Consider the following 20,736-nt stretch of genomic DNA (forward strand, 5'->3'; position numbering starts at 1 on the left):
GAATCTTGTGAATGAGATGACAAAGCTGGTTTGATTTTTTTTTATTAAATTGCAATAATTGCACTTGAAATATATTTAAATAATTTCCATTTTTAATAAATTTATTTAGTCTAATATTCAATTTTGGCCTCATACATTTACATGTAATATAGTCATTAAAAGTTATTAACTATTCTATTTAATATAATAATATAGTAAATGACGTAAATAAATATGATGGACAAAAAAAACATAAGTACAAAATATGTTAGTTAAACAAGGTTTAAATTAAAAGCAAATTGTCCAAACTAGAAAGCAATATTAAATATAAATAAAATGCAGGGAATCCGAAGGCTGAACATGCAAGGCAAGTAGGCAACCAACATTCAAACCTTTGGTTTCATCAAACTCAAGTCTGAAGAAGCTCTAGAGAGAGATTTTATTTTATTTTCACCCTTTATTTGAAGGGGTTGCAGTAGAAAGGAGAGAGAAATGAGAAAATTGGTATTGGCTGCTAAAGTGGGGTCCTAAGGTTTTCCATAGATTAGAGAGAAGATTCTTCGGTGTTCACGCGCGTAGCTTTGGGAGTTTTTAGTTTATATAATATCATCGCCAAAGACAGCAACAGAAACTAGTGATGATGATAAAAATAACAGAAATGCAAGTTGGTTTTTTGTAATATATTTTCTGCTTGTGTGGTTGGGGTCTTGTGAGAAAGTAAAACAAAAGGGTACATTCATCCAAGAACAGCCACCACATCTTTTGTTAGATTAGATTGTTTCACTCAAAAGCCTATACTAAATACTACACAGTCACAGAAACCTAAACTACCAAACTGGGATTTCCTCATAGATTCTTTGTAAAGTGAGTCGCTTTCTTTTCTTTCTATGTTTATTTCTTCTTTGTATTTGTTTCTTTTAGCTTTACATTTAAACACTAAAATGATGTTGCTTGTGTGATTATTGTATTGTGGAAAGCTGATGTTGGGAGTTGTGGGATCGAGTCATCTAAAATTTGAGTTGGTTTAAAAGTAGAAATGAAGATATAGTTTTCATAGTGGCATGCTTTGCTTTGCTTTTCTTAGTATTTAACTATGAATGAAAAATATGGTAGGTTTCTTCCTCTGAAATGCATTTCTGATTGCAGTTCAATCAAAACAAATTTTTGTTGATACGATGTTTCTGCGCCTCCGACAGATTGGGTTTTTGGATACTGGCAAAAGGAAACTTTCCTGGAAGTTCCTCTTTTTGTTTTTCATCTTTACTGTGGTCTTGATACTGCTTGCAATTCGAATGTAATAATAAGGGCTCTGCTTGAAGCAAATTTGAAGCCTTTTCAACATGGAAGGTGGTGGTGGTGGATTTTCACCTAATTCTACTACCTTCGGGAACTTGTCTGATGCTGCTATGGACTTGGATTTTATGGATCAACTCTTGGTTGAAGGATGCTGGTTAGAGACTAGCGATGGCTTCAACTTTATGCAACCTGCTCCTTCAACATCTACCCCTTCTCCTCACTGCTTCCCTGTATCCGGCTCTAATACTTTTCCTTTTACCATAAACCCTCATCAAATGCATCAAGGAGAGACAGATATGCAATTTGCTCCCTCTCAAACTGACAACCTTTCTAAAACTCAGTCAAAAAACTGGGGTGGTGTTGAAAATGCTTCATCTTTATCCCAAACTGGAAGTTTTATAGTTGAAGGCACTGAGATGGGCAGTAGATGGTGGATAGGGCCTAAAGCGGAATCCGGTTCTTCTTTATCTGTGAAAGAGAGACTAATGCAGGCTATAGGATATTTGAAGGAATCTACTAAAGATAGGGATGTTCTTATCCAAATCTGGGTGCCTGTTACAAGAGAAGGTAAGCATGTTCTTACTACTGAAGGCCAGCCTTATTCTGTTAACACAAATAGCAAGTCCCTCAAAATCTTTAGAGATGTCTCCAAGTCCTATAACTTCCCTGCTGAGGAGGATTCAAATAAATCGGTTGGGTTGCCTGGCCGTGTCTTTTTGGGGAAGTTGCCTGAGTGGACACCTGATGTTCGTTTCTTCAGAAGCGAAGAATATCCGCGTGTTAGTTTTGCACTAAAGTACAATGTTGGTGGATCTCTAGCTCTTCCTGTTTTTGAACGAGCCAGTGGAACTTGCTTGGGTGTTGTTGAGGTTGTCACAACTGCTCAAAAGATCAATTATCACCCAGAACTGGAATACGTCTGCAAAGCTCTCGAGGTCTCTATTTTTCTCTTCTTCTACTTGTTCTTCTTTGTTTATCATCTGAAGGAACCTTACGAATTCATTTGAACATTGTAATAACTAGCTACAATGCTTGCAGTGTATATATTGAATCTTAGGACTTGTTTTTATCGATAATAGTTGTCTTTGTACTCATATTGCATCCGAATATACATTTAAAAAAAGCATATCTGTTTGCAGGCTGTTGATCTAAGGACCTCACATAACTTCAGTCCTCCTAATGTTGAGGTAAAAGAACGGTATCTTAAAACTATAGTTTCAATGGTTCAAAATTTTATCACTCATTTCTGAGACCCTCTATATCCACAGGCTTGCAATGAGTTGTATCAAGCTGCATTGCCTGAGATAGCTGAGGTTCTGAGATCTGTCTGCAAGACATATAAGCTGCCTTTGGCTCTAACATGGGCCCCATGCCTCAGTCAAGGTAAAGGTGGATGCCGACATTCAGACGAGAACTATTATAATTGTGTTTCCACCGTGGATGCTGCTTGCTTCGTGGCTGATGACAAATTTTTGGGCTTCCTTGAGGCATGCTCTGAGCACCACCTGTTCAGAGGCCAAGGAATAGTTGGTAGAGCATTCACAACAGACAAAAAATGGTTTGCAACTGATATAACTGCCTTCAGTAAGACAAATTATCCTCTCTCTCACCATGCTAGGATGTTCAAACTGCGTGGCGCATTAGCTATTCCACTACAAAGCATTTTTACTGGATTGGTTGAATTCGTTTTGGAGTTATTCTTCCCAAAAGATTGCCATGAAAGCGAAGCACAGCAGCAGATGCTGAACTCATTGTCCAGTTTTATGCAACAGGCATGCCAGAGCTTGCATGTTGTTATGGACAAGGAGCTTGAAGAAGAAGTGATACTGCCCGTTAAGGAAGCGGTAGTTGCTTCTGATGGGATATCAGACAAAGAAGAAACTAAATTTAAGATTTCTTCTCCAAACGAGAACTCCCCAGAGGAGTCATCATGGATTGCCCACATGATGGAGGCCCAACAGAAGGGGAAAGGTGTTTATGTCTCCTGGGAATATCAAAAAGAAGAACCAAAAGAAGAGTTCAAGATGACAACCAGTTGGGAAGAAACTCGGCAAGAGTTATATAATAAGCAGGTACTTTCAGATTTTGGGCTGCTTCATCAAAATGCCGGAAGCATAGCTAGTCTTGAGGGAGGAGGTGGTGACTCCTCCTCATCTTGCGGACGTCACATTTTAGCACGTAAAAAAGCAGGTGAGAAGAGACGAACCAAGATGGAGAAGACAATCAGCTTGCAGGTTCTTAGGCAGTACTTTGCAGGGAGTCTTAAAGATGCTGCTAAAAGTATTGGTGGTAGGAAAATATTCCATTTATACTTAGAAGCCTCACATTCTTTTTTCACTTTATGTTCAACTAAACATTACTTAGTATATCGAAGTAACTACCATTAGTTATTCAAATAATCATACAGCTCGTGAAATTTTACTACATATAAATATCACAGTTTAAGCTTAAACGGTCGATCTTTCTCATGTCCTACCTCTTCTGCGCAATCTATTGCTGGTGAACCAGCTGCGACAGTGCTTCTCTTTTTGAAGCTAGAGATCGATTTAGCCTAGTGTATGCATCAATATATAAGGTGTCATATAAGTTCATACCGATATACTGAAAGGTTAATTTTAATGTGATATATCTGTGTCATACCTCATTTTGGAGTGATAGTATAATCGCCCTTGACCTCCATGCATTAGCATTTCGATCTATTTCTCTTTATAATGTGTAAAAGGACCCAGCTCACTTGGAGTCGCTTACCGAGTTTACTGTATTGCAGTGTGCCCCACTACTCTGAAAAGGATATGCAGGCAACACGGGATCACTCGATGGCCTTCTCGAAAAATTAAGAAGGTAGGCCACTCTTTAAGAAAACTTCAACTTGTGATTGACTCGGTCCAAGGTGCTGAGGGTGCCATTCAAATTGGATCCTTCTACTCAAGCTTCCCCGAACTGAGCTCACCAAAATTTTCTGGCAAGGGTCCTTCATCATCCAAGATAAGTAACCAGTCAAAGCCATCAGAACCTCAAATTCAGAGCGGCGTGCTCAGCCAAGGAGCTGCTGCTGCTGCTCCAAAGTCTCCATCTTCTTCATGTAGCCAGAGTTCTGGTTCAAGTACCTGTTGTTCCACTGGAGCAAAACAGCGTAGTACCAGTATAAGCGCATTGTGTAGTACAGACGGGTTGACAGTGGAGAACCCCGAAGGAGCACTAAAGAGAGCTCTCAGTGATGCTGATTTGCAAGCCTTGAATCAAGAGGAGCCAAAGCTTCTTGCAAGATCCCAAAGCCATAAAACATTTGGTGAGCTACCTAGTTTTGAGACTAAACCTCCCTTGCCAAAAAGTGGTGGCCACAAATTACGAACTGCGGGTGCCATAAAAGTAAAAGTTATGTATAGAGAAGATAAGGTACGGTTGAGTTTGCAACCAAGCTGGGGTTTCAAAGACCTGCAACAAGAGATTGGTAGGCGTTTCAACATCGAAGATGTCAGCAGAATTGATCTCAAATACTTGGACGATGACGAGGAGTGGGTTCTTTTGACATGTGATGCTGACCTTGAGGAATGCGTTGATATATATAAATCATCCCAAAGCAAAACAATTAAAATCTCCCTTGAACAAGCTTCTCATCCGAATCTAGGAACTTCATTTGGTAGCAGTGCCCCATAATAACGCCGCGGGATGGATAGTATAACTTGATGGTTGTAGCAGTTTTTTAGGAACATATGATTTATTTCCCACATAATAGTGTAACCAACATTTACGTAATCTAATTAGTCAATACTGGGAATTATAGACTCTGCAATAACAAGTTTAGACGTTCACTTGATGATCTGCTGTATTTCCTTGTAATATTGATTCATTGCATTCAAGGGCAATTTGCAAAACCTGCGACGTATATTTACTACTACATATGCATGGATTTATATATTGCGCCACATGCATGACTTTACGTATCCATGACCGGATGAAGAGTACGTTTTAAAAAGGTAAAAATATATCAAATTAATCTCATCACTTTCTCGATATAATATTTATTGTTTTAAAAAATTATTTTTTTCATTTATAGTTCCGTATTTAATACATTAAAAACCTTGCAAAATATAACTATTAAATAATAAATATTAACTCCATTAAAATAGGACTCCCAGATACCTCCATCGTTTTTTTCTTTAAAAGAAAAGAATGAAGAGTAGGGGTGAATCTAGGCAAGATGATTCTAGCTTGAAGCATTACAAAGGCCGAGGGTTGCAATAGAAATTTCCCCGGGTAGCTAATCTGTGAATGCAACATTTTATCCAGTTAAAGGGTAATATTTAACAATAATTTTTAACGATTTTAATGGCGAAGCATCTGAAGAAACTTCTAAAAATTACACAACCAACTTAAGCACTAGTGGCCCATTGCATCATCAAAAGTCTATTCCAAATGAAGAGTGGGAAATGTAAGCAAAGATCGTTCCAACTCTGTCGCCCACGGGAATGTCTACTAGGAACCAAATTTATTGACAATGAGTAAACGTTTCCACAATAACAATAACAATAACAAAAATGTTTACCAGTGCTCAGATTAGCCACGCAGCAGGCACCATCTCATGTCTAAGGTACAAGGATACCAATAGTTTATGAAACAATTAACTCGCTTTTCAACTCAAAACAGCTCCACATGATGCTATTGTTACACAACATTGGCCCTCAATTATTTCAATTTCGAGAATAGAGTCTGTGCAACCTGCATTCCACCAACCCGGTATTAGGACAGTACACAATATCACCTAAATGAAACTAAGGTAAGCTACTTACACATTTATCAATGCAAGCCCAATAATCAAAATATTGACCAGTGCAATGCTTGTGGCCACTTTCGTCACCTTCAATTCTCTTAACACATGCCTGCAGGAAGCAAGTAACTTGTGTAAGTTGATGTGTAGTTCAGAATGTAGCAGAAGATTGTTCTAAAAAAGAACCAAGTATTTAGGACAAGAAACATAATATTAATAGGAGGTGAATGTCAGTGTCTGGGTGTGAAGCCTATTATTTTCAGATATTGCCTTAAATCTGTTTTTTGTGAAATATCAAGTTGGGTCTGGCTCAATAGAAGAAAACAACTTGCATTTTCCTATGGTTTCACATATATACATATATATACAGACATATCCCAATAACTAGTTCTGGCTGCAAGCTTTTCTTGTGGTTAAAATGGGGTTTCAAAGAAGACAGAATGAAACCAACTCCTTAAAGAACCAACTCTTTCTTTTCCCCTTTTTCGGGTGTTCGGCCAAAGAATCACCGACTGTTGAGAAGGTAGACTCTTCTTCCTTCAATTTTCCTCCAACAAAGAATTTCTCAGTATCGCCACAAAACTTCAAGAAAATCATATGAAAATATAGGGAGGCAGATTAAAAAACAAGAAATAAAGGAGTAAATATGCCGGTTTTATAGGATTTCCCAAACTGATGCATTATATACAAACAGCATAGCATTTCTGCAGAAATGAAGCTCTGGGTTGAAGTAGGAAATGGGATGAATTTGATGAAAAGTTTGCTAGCATTATGAAATTCCAATATTTAAAGAATAAAACAACACGCATGAATTAATACTTGTAACAGCAATTATCAAACTCATATATTTGAAAGAATGGTGAAAAAGATTCAAAAAACCTAGCTCAGTTTGCAAAACAAATCATTTATAACAAACCTCGTAAGCACGAAGTTGTTTCACACATTTAGGCTTGCAACCCTCTTCAAGATACTTCTTTTGATCAACAGGTTCCTCATCCGCCCTAACATTTTTAAACCATAATAGCTTAGATATTGACACAGTATTGAAAGGCATTCATAACTTTGAGGAAAAATAACATCACTGTTTCTTAAAGATAAAAATGTAATCAGGAAGCAACTATGGACCATAACCAAAGTTAGACCATAAAAATAACAATAAGGAACTAAATATTTCGGAATATACTTAATTTACGTTAACATCTACTGATATTAGATGATAAAAAAAAACTTAATTTTGATATTTTAAGCTTTGATCATTGTTAATTATTTCTTTTCCTGTGGTTTTCAGGAGAACAGCCTATCCTATGCGTTCCCACTACCTATCCAATTGATTGAATTAGAGGAAAAAAAATGCTAATTTAATTCCAATTTGAGATCATACGAGATCATTTCATCTGAATATCCAAAAATACGATGATTGTTCAATCTGTTGCAGTGTCCATGTTGCCCCTTACAGACAACCCCCACAACCCAACAACATACTTTAATCACAAACTTATATAACAGATGCACCACACAGGCTTTATTCACAGTAGTATGATTATTTCCTATACCCAAGAATGATTACAGATCAAGAAACAAATAGAAAAACTATTTAACAACAGAATGCAAAACAAACTAAATTAATTGAGATAAAATATATCATCAAACTCACTCCACTTGCAAGCATATTATGAAACAGATAGAAACATATGTATAAGGAAAAAAAATAGAAGCTTACATTGCAAATGAAATGAAAACGCAACAGTCAAGAGCTTTGGAGGTCACCTGGTAAATGAATTACAAAGTCAACAAAATAAAGCAGAGCGAGCAATCAAGTAATTTTGCAAAACCCTAAATGGATAATGAAATATTAAAATTAAAACACACAGAGACAAATACACACCAGATATGAGATTTCTCATTAGAGAACCCAACAATAAATCTATTAAACCCAAACCCTAGATTTACAGATCAAGAAAAATTCCTGATCGCCTATAAAAATATTTTAAAAAAAACCCATCCGTAAGAGATCAATTAAGATAAAAGTCTAACACGAGTCGACGGAAAAGAAAATGTGGGAGTGAATACCTCAGGGATAGGAGCAGAAAATACTAAGCTACGGCTACCCTCTTTCCCTGCGGAAACTGCGAGTATAAAACAAACGTGACCTTAATTCAGACTTTAAAGTGCTCCCGTAATACGCACCGTCTGCATTTGTTCAGTTTGGGCCTTTTCAAGCACATTGGGTCCTGAATTTAGTCTGAGTATTATTGGGCTCAATTTTTTAACAATGGGAGAGGTAGGAGGATTTCAACCAATTGGAGATAGGCTAAGCCACCGGAGGAAGTGCTTCAGTTTCTACACGATGATTAAGTTGAAGATTCGCCTTGTTTATTTTATTTTATTTTTGTTTTATTACTTCTTTTGTACCAAAAAAAAAAGCTAACTAACTAGTTAGTTCGTCCCGATTAAATTACAATACGTTTAATTCACTAGAATGAAATAAGACTGTAATTGAATAATCATTCTGTATAAATAAAATAAGACTGTAATGGAATTGAATAGGTATAACAATAGTTTGGTTGGATGGAATGGGATGAGTATTGTATTAGTATTCATGCATTTGGTTGAGAGGAATATAAATGTAAGGGTAAACTATACCCATAGTGATTTTTATTTATCTCAGGTTACATTTTAGTCACTTATGTTTGAAATGTTAAGTTTTAGTCAATTATGTTATCGTGTTGTAACATTTTAGTCATTTAAGTAGTTGATTGTCGTTAACGGTGTAACTGTAAACTGATGTGACATGTTAAATCATAATTTCAAACAAAAATTTGAGGTTATAATCGGTGTCTATATTTTTCATTTTAAGTAATTTACTTTTTTATTTTATGTTCTTTAAACTTTTCTCTTTTTTTTCTTCTTTTTTTTTCTATTCTCTTCTGTTTCTCCATCTATTTTTCTACCTTCTCCATTTCTTTTAACATATCATGAAGTCGAATTGACAGTGAAAAAAGAAGCAAGAAGTCGAAAGTCATCGTTGCCTATAACCAATACCCATAAACCCATACCATGCTTCTTTATAATAGTTTATTATTATTAAATATAAGTTATATTTCAAAATATACCTTCCAAAAATTTAGAGAATTTGTTTATTATTAGATGGATTGATTTATAATTTAATTGAAGTTTGTTGAGATTGTGCTTAAAAAGGTGACCGCGACTCCGGAGACAGCAACATGAGGTTTTGTAATGTTTGTTGGATAGGGTTGAAAGTTGTTGCTGACAGCTCAAGAGTGATGTGTCCTGGTTAAGAAATCTTATTCATGTCGTATCGATAGTTGAGTTTAGTTAAAATGAGTAGCATAATAATTATGTTTCATTTATGAATTAAATCTTTGAAAAATGGAATCGCAGTATGAATTAATTTGTAATGCGATGGAAATGATTAATCGAGGGAGCACTAAAATTGAAATTTTCCTAAGGACTTTGTGGCGATTGATCCATGATTAGATTATGTTAGTGATGAGAATGTATAATGGCCATGGATTTCGTCCAAATTATGCCAGCACTAGGATGCTCCAATTTTTACTAATAAATCTATAATATATATATAACTGAAATAATTATAGTATTTAATTAGACTTTATAGTTAGAAAAGTTTAAATAAAATAGAAGTTGCGGTAATAACACATTTAAAAATAATTTTAACTTAATAGAAATTGTGATAATTACACATTTAAAAATAATTACAATTACAACTACAACTATTAGTTAAAAAATTGTACTAATTTTGTCACGTCCTAAAAATCGAGTAAGTGGACCGGATACCGAAATTAGATTCGTATTAATAATTAGGTAAAAATATTAAAATAATAAACAAGATTAAAATTCAGGTAGAGAAATTAAAATTAAGCGTTTGCTTGTTAATTAATTTAAAACAGATTTTAAATATGAAGCTGGTTTTGAAAAATAATTAATGAAATGAGTTTTTAATTACATTTAGACTGGTTTGGAAAAGGGTGGAAATCCAAAGTGGTTAAAAGGGTAATTGCTCAATTTTTAAAAAATGGTTGGCTAGTTAAACACCCCACCGTCACTTTCCCTCCATCTCTTCCATTTGAAAACTCTCTAAAAATCTCAATCTAAGTTTTCCTCTCAAATTAACAACTCAGACTCTCTAATCTCCCAAACACCAAAATAACCTCCAATTTCAAAGAAAAAATTGTGCTTTCTCCATCAATTTCGTCATTGTTCTTCTCACGTTCATCCTCAAATTAGATCCATAGTTCGTCATTTTTAACAAATTGAGGTAACATTATGACTTTTTATGATCAAACAAAACATGTTAATTCAATTCGAGTGTGTAGTGTACTTATTATGTATGCAAAGTGTCAGATTAATCAGGAGCTTCTAGAGCAAGGCAAAAGGCAAAGAGAAGCTTACCTAGCCTTTGACGTTCGATCAAAAGCAATCCGGTGAGCGATCGAAATTGCTGCTTCTAGGCACAATTTAATGTGTTATTAGGGAGCTTAGGTTAGCCTAAACACCTATCCTAAATTCCGAGAGTAACTATCATGAAATTGATATGCTATGTTAATTATCATGAAATGTCAATGAAAATGTATGTGATTATAATGGAATATGATATGAGCTTGTTGATATTTACGCACACGATATGTGACCAATGTGATATGGCTCTTTGATCATTATGTGAGCACTTAAAAGTGCCTTATATGAGATTTGATTAAGTGATATAGATATGTGTTATACGATATGTGCATAAAATAGTAAGTACATGTGTGTTTAAATAGATATGTTGGCATTGTGATCTTTTAAAACTATTGGGTATCGTTGGCATGTCATAAGATTGTGAGTACTCGCCATTATTTGCTTATGAATGTGGGCATTGAGTGTTGAAAAATCGGGCTTGAAAAACACAACGGAAAATAAGTTTAAAGGAAAAACCAAAGTTTTAAATTTTTTTTTCAAAATAAGAACTTGGTTGTGATATCTAAAGTAATAAACACTTAATCAAAATTATATATTTTCGATTCATCTAGGATGAACACTTCGACCGAGTAGTCATCTTCGCTATCCTCAAGCTCATGTCTACCGAGTGTCGGCTCGTTTCAAATCAGAAAATTTTTCACAAAATTACTAATGGGGGAATTTCATAATTTCTCTAAAATTTGAGGTCAAGTTAAATTCAAGTGTACGAAAAATAATGGCTCATAACTCTCTTTATATAAGGAGAGTTTATAGAGTTCAATTTTGATTAAACTTAATCACTTTAATATTTAATTAATATAATACTTATCAAGATAAATTATTAGATTAAATTTAGTATTAAATTTATTTAAGTAATAGATAATTTACCTATAAGATAAATATTAAATTTAATTTAATATTAAGATAATTATTTTAATATTAAATTAATAAAATACTATCAATATAAGTATTAAATTAAATTTATTAAAACAATATTATTTTTGAAATAGTTAATTTGAAATCAAATTATCCGGTAGAGCCCTAGTAAAAGTGTAATTCCTTTACTACTCAACCATTGAAGGACCACCCACTGACCATCAGAATGCCACTATTGCCACCGTCAACACTGTTGTGTCCAGTGGTGCCATCGTAGGTGCGACACCCTTACAGCACCCTGAGCAGGTTCAGTCCGAGCCTAGTGACGGCCCGGCCTGTCATATCCAACAATTGGTTGGATTATCGACCCAATTACACATACCAGGCCCGGTTTGACCAGTTTTTTGATCTTGCTCTCGATCTCGATTTTGGGTTTCGGGCCTAATTTTAAATTTTAGATCCAATTTTCAAGTTCAATGGCCCATTGAGCCAATTATTTGACTTGAAAATTTATTTTCAAAAATATCATATTTATTTTAATTAATTTGATTAATTTAATTTAATTTAATTTAATTTAATTTAATTTAATTTCAAATTACTTTAATCAAATTCTCTAGTTAAATAATTCTCATGACCTCCTAATTTAATTCCACATCGAATAAATTGACTCAATTAAATTATTTCCAAAGTCATAGAGTTTTATTCTGATTCAAATGTTGAGCTAGTAAGGGATCAATTGGACATATACAATTAGGATCTAGTAATTGCAATTATGTCCAGAAGCATTGCTCTGATAATTCGCAATTACTTAATCATGGAGTTAGTCCACAAGAAGTACAATGATTGAAAATTCTTTATTGTATACTCTTTACGAAGCAATTCATCCAATTGCTTTGTCCAATGACCTTGTCATATGTGTGTTACCCTCATATGATATCGTTAATTCCTTTGAGTTAAATCCGTTCACTCAATACAATCATATTTTATCTAATTGTGACCATTGTGGCTTCTTCATGATTAATATGATCACTGTCAACAAATGACTGTGATAAATTGCTTATTCGAGAATAAGTAACCCGTGACCACGTTTCATATCGATCAATCCACAAAATGCCAATGAGAAGATATTGTTAACTCTTTAATTGAGCTATAAATTCTATTATTGCAAGTAAATTCATGCCATACACAAGTCATGTACCCAACATATCGGCTATGAGCTTGATCATCTTTAAAGCATAAGCCTCCATTTATATCAAAGCACATGAGTTATATACGCATGATCAGTGACTAACTCAATATTTAGGTAAATCACACAATGAACGTCACAAGTAGGGGTGAGCAAAATTCGATTCGACTCGAAAAAATCGAAAAAAATTCAAATTTCGAGTTAAACGAATCGAGTTATTCGAGTTAATCGAGTTATTCAAATCAACTCGATTTTTTTTTTCAAATTTCGAGTTCGAATCGAGTTGAGTTTTCGAATTCGAATAACTCGAATAATTCGAATAATTCGAATATCAAACTATAATATTTTATATTTTTACCCCAAACTCCCAAATCTTTTTACTTTTCCCTCAAAACTTTTACTTCTTCCCACTTTCCCCCCAAAACTTTTACTCTCCTCCCCTCCCAACCCCCCAATCTACCCAAAATTCATTTTCCACCAAAATTTTACTCTCCCATTTACTTTTTCTCAAAATTTTACTCCCAAAAACTCTCAAAACCTTTTATTATTCCTCAAAATTTTTACTCCCTCCCACTTTTTCCCTAAAACTTTTATTCTCTTTCCATCCCACCTCTCATCTATCCCAAACCCTCCCCCTCCATTTTTTTTAATATTTTCCCTCCAAAATTTTACTCCCTCTATTTGCTTTCCCTCAAACTTTTAATCCCCAAAACTTTTTATTTTCCCCCTAAACTTTTACTTCTCACCCTTTACTCTCAAATAAAAAATCAAAATTATCCAAAAAAAAATCACTAAACATAAATAGTAATAATTTTATTTATATCTACTATTTATATTATTAAATTAAATTTCACATTTTATGTTATTTATATTATTGAATTGTTTAGTCATATTGAATATTTATATTAAAATTGAATTATTAATTATGCCATAAAATATTCGTGTTAAAATTTTATATTGGTATCAATTTCACATTTTATTTTAAAATAAATTTTATTAAAAAAATCATATTTTTACATTTAATATATTTTTTAATTCCAAAATACATAGTGACAAGAATTTGAAGATAATTGAAACAACTAAGCAAGCAAAGAAGCCAACCAGTATATAAAAAATTAATAAATAAATTATGAGGTGATGAAAGTTAATAAAAAATTTGGTTAAGGTGGGCAAATTTTATTACGATAGGTGACAGTGGTTATAAGGACCCAAAATTATTTTTTAAAATTTAACTCGAACAAATATATTCGATTCGATTCGATTCGATTCGAATTCCATCTCACTCGACTCGATTCGAGAAAACTTCAAATAAAGTTAGGATGATAAAATGAGATTTGAAAACTCGATTAACTCGAAAATTTTCGATTCGATTCGATTCGATTCGATTCGATTCAATCGAATGCTCACCCCTAGTCACAAGTGAATTAATTCTATAATAGCCCGATTTTTAGTAGTGTCAGAAATAGTGGTTTGAGACCACCAAATCCGGCGAATAAGCTCATAAATTTTATTATTTAATATTTAAGAGTCAAATATGGTTTTAAAAAGATTTTTGAATTAATAATTTATGTCTTATAATGAATAATTAGATTTGAGTGATAAAATCCTAGTTCAAGTGGTTTTGAAAATTAAGGTATCGGGACCTCATTTCTATAAACCGAGCCATAAATATTTTTATAAATATTTACGGAGTGTTATTAAGGTGGTATTAAAGTTTTGTTAAAAAAATTTAACGTTTTGATAATGAATTAAGAGTAATTAGGTATAAGGACTAAATTGCATAAAGGGTGAAAGTTGAGTTATAGATTAAATAAAAATTAAAGGGACTAAAGAATAAATTATGTCATTGTTTCTTTATGAGGCGACATAAGGTAGTTTTTTTTGTGAATTTATTATATATATTATAAAATAAATCTTAAGTGTTAAGTATATATATTATATTATATAATAATATATTAATTTATAATAAAAAATAATAAAATAAAATAATTAAAAAGAAACAAAGCAAAAACGAAAAAGAAGGAAAAAGAAAGAAAGAAAGAAAAAGAAAATGGAGAAAGAAGGAGACGAAGGCCTTAGGGGTTTCAACGTTCCAAGTTCAATTGATCAAGATTGGGTGAAAAATCGAGGAAAATAGAAAATTTCTAAAATGCCCCTGAACTTTGGTATTTCTACAATTTAGCCAGGTTAGTTCGTGTAAGTAAATTGTCTATATTTATATGTTTGAATTGAATGTTATATATGTGAATTGTGTAATTTCTATTTATATGAAATTAATTACATATCCGACAAGCCTGATAAATGTCAAGTTCCATTTGAAAAAATGAAATTCGATGGATACAAGATTTTTCGTATTGGTTGTGGTCCTGGATATGTTGTGGACACACCACAGCTCAAAAGAGTGTCCCGTTGTTAGCCCTCTCGAGCTTCCCGTTATGTGGTTCTTGCGAGCTTCCTGTTAATAGCTCTTCGGAGCATCCCGATTGGTTGTGATCCTGCATTTGTTGTGGACACACCGCAACTCTTATGAGCATCCTAATATATGGCTCTTCGGAGCTTCTCGATTAAAGGCTTTTTCACGAGCTTCCTGAAATATGGCTCTCTGAAGCTTCCCAATATTGGATCGTATGAGCTTCCTGTTAATGGCTCTCCGAAGCTTCCCGTTATACAGCTCACATGAGCTTCCCGTTATATGGCTCGAAAGAGCTTCCTGTTTATGTGCTTGTATGAGCATTCCCAAATATGAATTGACAAATTTCAGATTTGTACACTTCATGTGTACTACCCGTATATCCATCAATATTTTAAATGATTCAACGGGTAAAGTTTTGACTTGAGACAACATGAAATTGAAATGTACTATACCAGTTAATACCCGAAATATATGGAATTGATATATGAATACAAGAAGCGGAAAGTTTATGAACATGAAAATTTTATTATTATTGAGCTCATACATGTTTCTTGATATTTATACGAAACACGTGGAAATGATGGTATATGATATATTGATATAATGAAATGAATGATATATGATTATGAAGAAACGGTAAGAGAATGATATGTATCATGATATGTATATATATGAATATTTTTTATATGACGATACAAGGAAATTATGTAAGTTGAGATGAGTAATAACTCAGGTGTGACATTTTGAGAAAATAAGATTATTAATGTTGAATTTATATGAAATATGTTTAAATACACTAATAAGTGTTGTTGTTTGATGCTTAGGCAAGTGCCAAACTATTGGTTAAATGGTAATATGTTTATTTATATGATGCATTTAAATGGTAAGTACTCAAATGAAAATATGCTAGTGCTCATGAAAGAGTGGTAAGGTTTAAGTTATGCAATTTCTTATGAAATGACTTATCATGTGATTAATTCGAAAAAGGCTATGTTTAAATGCACTAGCTTGTGGCTATGGTTGAATGATATGCTTATGACTGGTGTTATGCATATGGAATGAGTGTAGGAAGTAAAAAAATGCAAATGAAAATAAAGAAATTTGGAAGAGTTAAAGTTGTTTAAAATCCTACTATGCTAGGAATAATATGTATAAGTGATACTGTAGATTTATTCACCTTGTGAGTTATTGAATATAACTTCACGAGTATTGCAGTGTCAATATTGGATTATTCTTTATATGTATAAATTTCATATTTGAAATGAATTGATATGATTAAATTTTATACGAGCTTACTAAGCATTCATTGCAGACGTAGTTGTTTTCCTTTACTTTTCAGATTATCGGAAGCTCAATCGGGTTGGAAGCTTGTCGGAGATATATCACACTATCCATCGATTTTATCGGTACTTTTGGATGTTTTGATTTTGGTTATAATGGCATGTATAGTGATTCTAGTTAATGTTGGCCTATATGTGTTTTGTTAAAATTAGTCACTTATTTGGTTTGTATGTTGGCACATTTTGGTTTGGTGCATATTATTTGCCTTATATGATTGATGTGTGATTTGGTTTATGATTGTATGGTAAATGGGTAAAATGTTAGCTAAAAGTGCAATTATATACATGTGTTTTGGGATGTGATGAATTGATTAGGAATCGGTACCTTAATATATAAGGTATAAATATATTTAAATATATTAGTATATAAAATACATTTTGGCACCAGATGGTATGTTTTGGTAGGTAAGTGACTTGGTTTGAAATAATGCAAATTAGCTTGGTAAACCTTGGGGTACAATTATGCATATATGTTAGTTGTACATATGAACATATTGAATACATGAACACACATGTTATAATCTGTCATCTGAGGTGCCTAAAGGAATATTGGTCATAGGTTAACATATTATATATTTAAGGCTTGATTTTTAATTGTTTTAGATGCCATAATATGGCTTGTTTGTATGTATGATGATAACCATAGGTACATGCCTTGTTGGGTGAGAAAAATGGCTTCTAAAATAGCCTATTTTCATCCACACGGACATGTGTCTCAGCCGTGTGTGACACACGGCCAGGTGACACGGCCGTGTGTCTCCTGTATCTTTTAAAGAGTGCAAGCCAGTATGCTCACACGGCCTATCACACAGGAGTGTGGCTTGGCCATGTGACCCAAGTCAGAGAGCTTCCAAGTTTGGACACGGGTTGGGACACAGCTGTGTGCCCCTATTTCAAATGCCCACACGGCCTGAGATATGGGCATGTCTCTTGACCGTATGAGACACATGGCTTGACCACATGGGCGTGTGTCCCCTACACCTTGGAAAATTTTTTGATGTTTTTCGAAAAATTCTCTGAGTACCCGGTTTAGTCTCGACTTATTTCTAATGTGTATTTTGGGCCTCGAGGGCTCATATAAGGGACTTTATGATTGACTTTTGATATGAATACTATATGATGTGAAATATCTATTTACTTAATCTATAAATTTCGGTAATGCTCCGTAACTCTATTCCGGCAACGGATACGGGTTAGGGGTGTTACAAATTCACAAACGAATTCATAATTAATTCATCTTGGGTCCAGTCCAACGTACCATTCTTTCAATGAATACATCTATGTCTCTACTTGTGGAGTCAACTGCTCCAATAGCCAAGACTAGTCATCTCCTCAATTGAAATTATAGACGACATAATAATCCTTCTAAGTATTTGAATCAAATGCTTACTTTGATTCTTTTACAGGATTATGGGCTCGTTTAGATTATCTACTGATGTAAGTTGTTTTTCTCGCAATGTAAATGTTCTTACAGTGCCACTCATCATTAGTTTGAACTTAGACAATCAATGAACTAATATTTTATTGTCACAATTTTTCTATGCATGCAAAATATGAAAGACAAGCACAAAAGACATAATAATGAAATGTGAAATAAATGTTATTTATTTATTTATTGTTCAAATACATAGAAACAATTACATGTTTACTATAATATGAGCACATTTCTCAACATTGAGGCCCCAAGATTAGTTTGGAGAGACAAGGAATTGTTGAACTTAACTCTATTCAATAGGATTGGTTGGTGTGTTTGGAGAGTGTTAGCTTCATGTTACATTTTTATAGGACTGGTATAGATTTTATGGGTCATTTGGTGTGTTAAGAGATCCGCTTATCAAATGCATATATGTTTATACATGTTTCTTAGTCACAATATGTCAATATATCTATATGATTGATAGGAGTTATGCTTAATGTTATGCCATGAGTGAATGGATATAGTATGCTTCCTTATAACCTTGAGATTGTGGTTTATTTGTGGCCATTTTGAGCACTCACTAAGCTTGTAAAAGCTCACACTCTTGTGTATATTTTACAGATAAATAGTTGGTTTGTTTGAGGAAAAGTGAGTCATCCAAGCAATCCAAAGCAAGGCCAAACTTTCTTGAGTATGTATTGTGTTTTCTACTCTAATAAGGATGGCAATGTGGGAACTTAATTGTGGAGTTAGACTTTGATATTTTCTTGGGTTGTAATAGACATTTTAAGGAATGTTTATGGACTTTTATAATTGCCTTTTGATCATTGACTGCTTGAGAATGTTGATTTTGAACATGCATGTTATGATGGTTTGAGTTGCAGGATAAATGATTTGTATTCCTATAGGTGAATAATGACATAGATGTTTTTAGTCATGTTGGATGTTGGAGCAACTTTTAAATGACTTATTGATATGAAATAGACCTTTGATGCACATAAAAATGTTGGTAATGTAAAATTGGTATGCTAAGTAATTGATTTATGAAGTTAGAAACTGCATGCTAGCATAACTATTTACTTTGGATATCGAATTGTGTGTTGGTAAGTTCTGAAGTGTGTGAGTATGCTTAATATGATCTATGTATGTTATATGATATGTTGGATTAGAGAAATTAGGCTAAATGTACGAATTGGTATGCTTGGTAATGTGACAAAGTGTCATGTGTAGTTTTGGGCTGTTTTCTGTAGAAATTGCAGAGGACGTTATGATGAAGAATGTTGCATGGTTGCGAAGTGACATAATAAGTTATTGAACCATGTTTTGATAATTTTGCATTATAGTCTTGATTTTTATACTATGAAATTAAAGTCTTTAAATGCGATGAGATTACTTGAAAGTTTGCATATTAAGTCCTATTTGGTTAATTTCATAATTATACTCTCGATTTTACAAAAAAAATTCAAAGTATTTTACTAAACTTACAAAGTAGTCCTTAAATCTTTGTTTTGTAATTAATTGAGTCTTTCTTATCATTTTGAACTGTTTCTTTTAAATGTAGCCTAAGTTTAGATGCTTTAAACTGTATGTATGCTTAACTTGTTGAGTTATGTAAGATTTGTATCTTGCATGAGAACAAACGAATTTACCCTGTTGTTGTATTAATCAGAGTAGCGCAACGGAAACATGATTTAGAATTTATATGTTTACCCTAAACTATATGATTGATGTTTATGCATGTAAATATGTTGCATGAATATTGTGAGGTGTGAACAGTGGTTTTGTGGTGTGTTTGGTGGTCGGTAAGAAGAGTCACGTAAGTGGCTAATGTGACATTCTGGATTCGGGTCGGATCGTCTTGACTGGGTTTGGGGCGCCACAAATTTTAAAATAAAGTTATTACTTGAATAGAACACTAAACATGAAATATAAGAATAAAGTTGTATATTCTATTATTTAAGTTTCTGATTGAGTTGGTTTCACGATTCTACCATACACCAACTTGATTAAGGAAATTATAAAAATATCATTTCATAATTAAAATAAGTTATATTATTTTAAGGTACTTTAGTCTTTTTATTTTAACAATAACCAATAAAAATAAAAATATGTATATAGTGGGATTTAAACCTACCCAATTAGATTAGTAAAACCTTAAATTTACTACTAAACAAAAACTTTATTTTAATATATTTTATACATTTTTATTTTAATATGTACTATTTATTATCTCCATCAGTTGTATATTTATACTTAAATTTATTTAGGCCTTTAATTGAGTTGATGTCAGGAGTCAACATGGCACCAACTCGATTAGAAAAATTACAAAAATGTCCTTTTATAAAATAAATTATATTATTTGAGATTGATTTAGTCTTTTTATTTTAATAGAAACTAATAAAAATTCACATATGATGAGATTTAAACCCACGTCAATTATGTTGATATAACCTTAAATTTACCACTCAATTGAAGCTTCATTTATTTTAACATGCACATTTTATTACCTCCATCAGTTGTATATCTATACTAACGTTGTTAATTGAGTTGGTGTCACAAGTCAACTTGACATTGACTCACAATTGATGATAATACCATGATAAATAATTGTAGTGTATTTAATATTTCTAGTATGATGTATTTATGAGTTTAGATTTTATTTCACTCACAATTTAATCGAATTTTTAATTTTAATATCGTACATATTTCACGAATGATTATGATTAATTAATTTCAAACTGTGTATTTTGTTATTTATTATATGCTATTTTTAAACATATATTTAAATTCTATATAAGTAGTTTCCGCGCATATTTATTTGAAAATGTATTGTTTATGAATTTATTAAATACTTAAAAAATAGTAAGTGTGGGAATTGAACTTCAACGTAATCGACTACGTCATAATTAGCTTCCCAACACATGACGAGAGTTCCCCATGTGTTTAATTGCTATTGTTATACTAACCAGAAATTTACATCTAATT

The 20,736-nt window shown here is 32.9% G+C and overlaps 2 protein-coding genes across 5 annotated transcripts; one reads left to right on the forward strand and one right to left on the reverse strand.

The window, feature by feature from the left end:
- Window positions 1-296: 296 nt before the first annotated feature.
- Window positions 297-5,092, forward strand: LOC107945104 (protein NLP2). 3 transcript variants are annotated; one of them, XM_016878957.2, is made up of 5 exons: window positions 297-843; window positions 1,176-2,210; window positions 2,415-2,462; window positions 2,544-3,564; window positions 4,043-5,092. In XM_016878957.2, exons 2-5 carry the CDS (start codon window positions 1,320-1,322, stop codon window positions 4,930-4,932), a joined length of 2,850 nt encoding a protein of 949 aa, XP_016734446.1. In that variant the 5' UTR covers window positions 297-843; window positions 1,176-1,319; the 3' UTR covers window positions 4,933-5,092. The 3 variants fall into 3 exon arrangements, with proteins under 3 accessions (XP_016734446.1, XP_016734445.1, XP_040964238.1); XM_016878956.2 differs by having other exon boundaries at window positions 353-843; window positions 1,126-2,210; XM_041108304.1 differs by having other exon boundaries at window positions 353-2,210.
- A 657-nt stretch (window positions 5,093-5,749) lies between these two features.
- Window positions 5,750-8,227, reverse strand: LOC107945105 (cytochrome b-c1 complex subunit 6-1, mitochondrial). Of its 2 annotated transcripts, none has more exons than XM_016878958.2 (5): window positions 8,114-8,227; window positions 7,764-7,810; window positions 6,960-7,044; window positions 6,066-6,155; window positions 5,750-5,994 (listed from the first exon to the last, which is right to left on the reverse strand). In XM_016878958.2, coding segments are annotated over exons 2-5 (210 nt in total). In that variant the 5' UTR covers window positions 7,766-7,810; window positions 8,114-8,227; the 3' UTR covers window positions 5,750-5,961. The 2 variants fall into 2 exon arrangements, with proteins under 2 accessions (XP_016734447.1, XP_040964239.1); XM_041108305.1 differs by lacking the exon at window positions 8,114-8,227 and adding an exon at window positions 7,929-8,101.
- Window positions 8,228-20,736: the final 12,509 nt, after the last annotated feature.

Source organism: Gossypium hirsutum, chromosome D12 (assembly GCF_007990345.1).
Source record: "Gossypium hirsutum isolate 1008001.06 chromosome D12, Gossypium_hirsutum_v2.1, whole genome shotgun sequence".
In the NCBI taxonomy this organism is placed as follows: Eukaryota; Viridiplantae; Streptophyta; class Magnoliopsida; order Malvales; family Malvaceae; genus Gossypium; species Gossypium hirsutum.